Below are 1,643 nucleotides of genomic sequence, written 5' to 3' on the forward strand. Positions count from 1 at the left end.
TCCTTTCCTGATTAGTCCGTTCGTGCCTGCTGTCCCATTGGCTTATCGGGGAAGGCGGCTCAGGCGGCGTCCTATATATATATTTCCGTGACACGATGCCCCTCCTTTAAGGCTTTCGACCTGAAAGCCTATCTTAGGCCGTTTCAAATAGCGCTAATAACCCTTAGTAAGTTGTCTCCCGTGTTTCCCTCTTTCTTCTGTATACTGCTAATAACATGTCTCGTGTAGCAAAGCGTTCGATAAAAAGGTCTGTAAAGACCGAGGAGCATATTGCCCTAGCTACTACTATTAACGAGCTAGGGTTCAAAGTGATGCCTTGTTCTTTTTGTTTTTCTCGCGGCCTCTGTTGCCGTATAATAGAGAGTTCTTCTTGTTATGGCGAATATGTTTATCATAGGAGGTTATACGACGGTTCTAGGGTTCTAGTCTCGTCTTGTCGGTGTTCCCTTATTAGTATATTTTTCCTATACTAACTTCCATAGTATCCTATATTATAGACGAATTAAAGCGCCTCGACCAATTAGAACAAGATGCTAAGGAGGCTCTTTATACCGACCGCAATTCGTTAGCAAAAGCGTAGCGTCGTCTAGATAAGTCTCTAGCTCGTTTGGACCGTATTTGTCGTCAAAAGCGATCGTTGTTATTTCGAGGGTCGGAGATGGTTTGCTAGGGTCTTACGTCTTTGGATAAATTAGAAGAGGTGGAGCAGCAGGAATTGGGGGCGGCTCTAGGTGTATAGCTCAATGGTAGCGTTAACGTTATTAACTAGGGCGCTATCTTCGATTCTGTCCCGGTTTTGCCTTTAGTTAATCTAGGTTCTGCCGGTAGAACTATTCCAGTTTCTTAAGGCAATTTAGGTTCTTGACAGGTTTCTATAAGTTGTCTTCTAGTCTAAAATCGAGCCACTTGACCAGGTACTATAGTTCCCCGTTAATAATACGTAAATCCAGAATTTCTTCGACGTCTTATTCTTTCTCTTCGTCCTTTGCTTCGATGTACGTAGCAACCTTAGCGTTTTTCGGTACTAGTTCGAGAAGTGAAATATAAAAAACATCTATCTATAGTCATATAGATAACGGTAACGATAGTCGATAGTTAGATGTCGAAATTCGTTCTTTAATAACGAAAGGTCTGACCTTCTTAAAGTCTAGCTTCGTGCTTGGTCGTTTGGTTTATAAGTTTCATACGATCAGGTAGACTTTGTCTCCCCTCTCTAGGCGAGGTCCCTCGAGCCTATGTTTGTCGTAGTAGTTCTTTATTCTAATCTTGATAAACTCGAGTTCCTTTTTGAGTTTCTCGTATATCGTATACATTTATTCTGCTTTGACTACTACTCTTGGCACTATAACCTCTAGTCCTTGCCTAAGGTCTGCTTTATATCTGTAGTTTGTAAAGAACAGTGTAACTTTGGTCGTTTCCGTTGGCGTCGTATTATAAGCAAGTTATACCGTTGGTAATAGTATGACCTAGTCATCTTACTGGTAGTTAATGTAAGAGCGGAGGTACTATTTGATGACTTGGTTTAGTCGCTCCGTTCGTCCGTCGGTCTGTAGGTAATATGCCGTTGACAGTTTGCTATTAATGCCTAATCATTACATTAACGCTTGCTAGAACTTCGATACGAACTTAGTATCTCTATTAGT

General features: G+C 41.4%; 1 protein-coding gene across 1 annotated transcript; it reads left to right on the forward strand.

Moving 5' to 3' along the window:
• The first annotated feature begins 227 nt into the window (after window positions 1–227).
• Window positions 228–916, forward strand: MYCTH_61337 (uncharacterized protein). Its single transcript, XM_003666298.1, has 2 exons — window positions 228–435; window positions 491–916. Exons 1-2 carry the CDS (start codon window positions 312–314, stop codon window positions 535–537), a joined length of 171 nt encoding a protein of 56 aa, XP_003666346.1. The 5' UTR covers window positions 228–311; the 3' UTR covers window positions 538–916.
• The last annotated feature ends 727 nt before the right edge of the window (window positions 917–1,643 follow it).

Source organism: Thermothelomyces thermophilus, chromosome 6, assembly GCF_000226095.1.
Source record: "Thermothelomyces thermophilus ATCC 42464 chromosome 6, complete sequence".
Taxonomy (NCBI): domain Eukaryota; kingdom Fungi; phylum Ascomycota; class Sordariomycetes; order Sordariales; family Chaetomiaceae; genus Thermothelomyces; species Thermothelomyces thermophilus.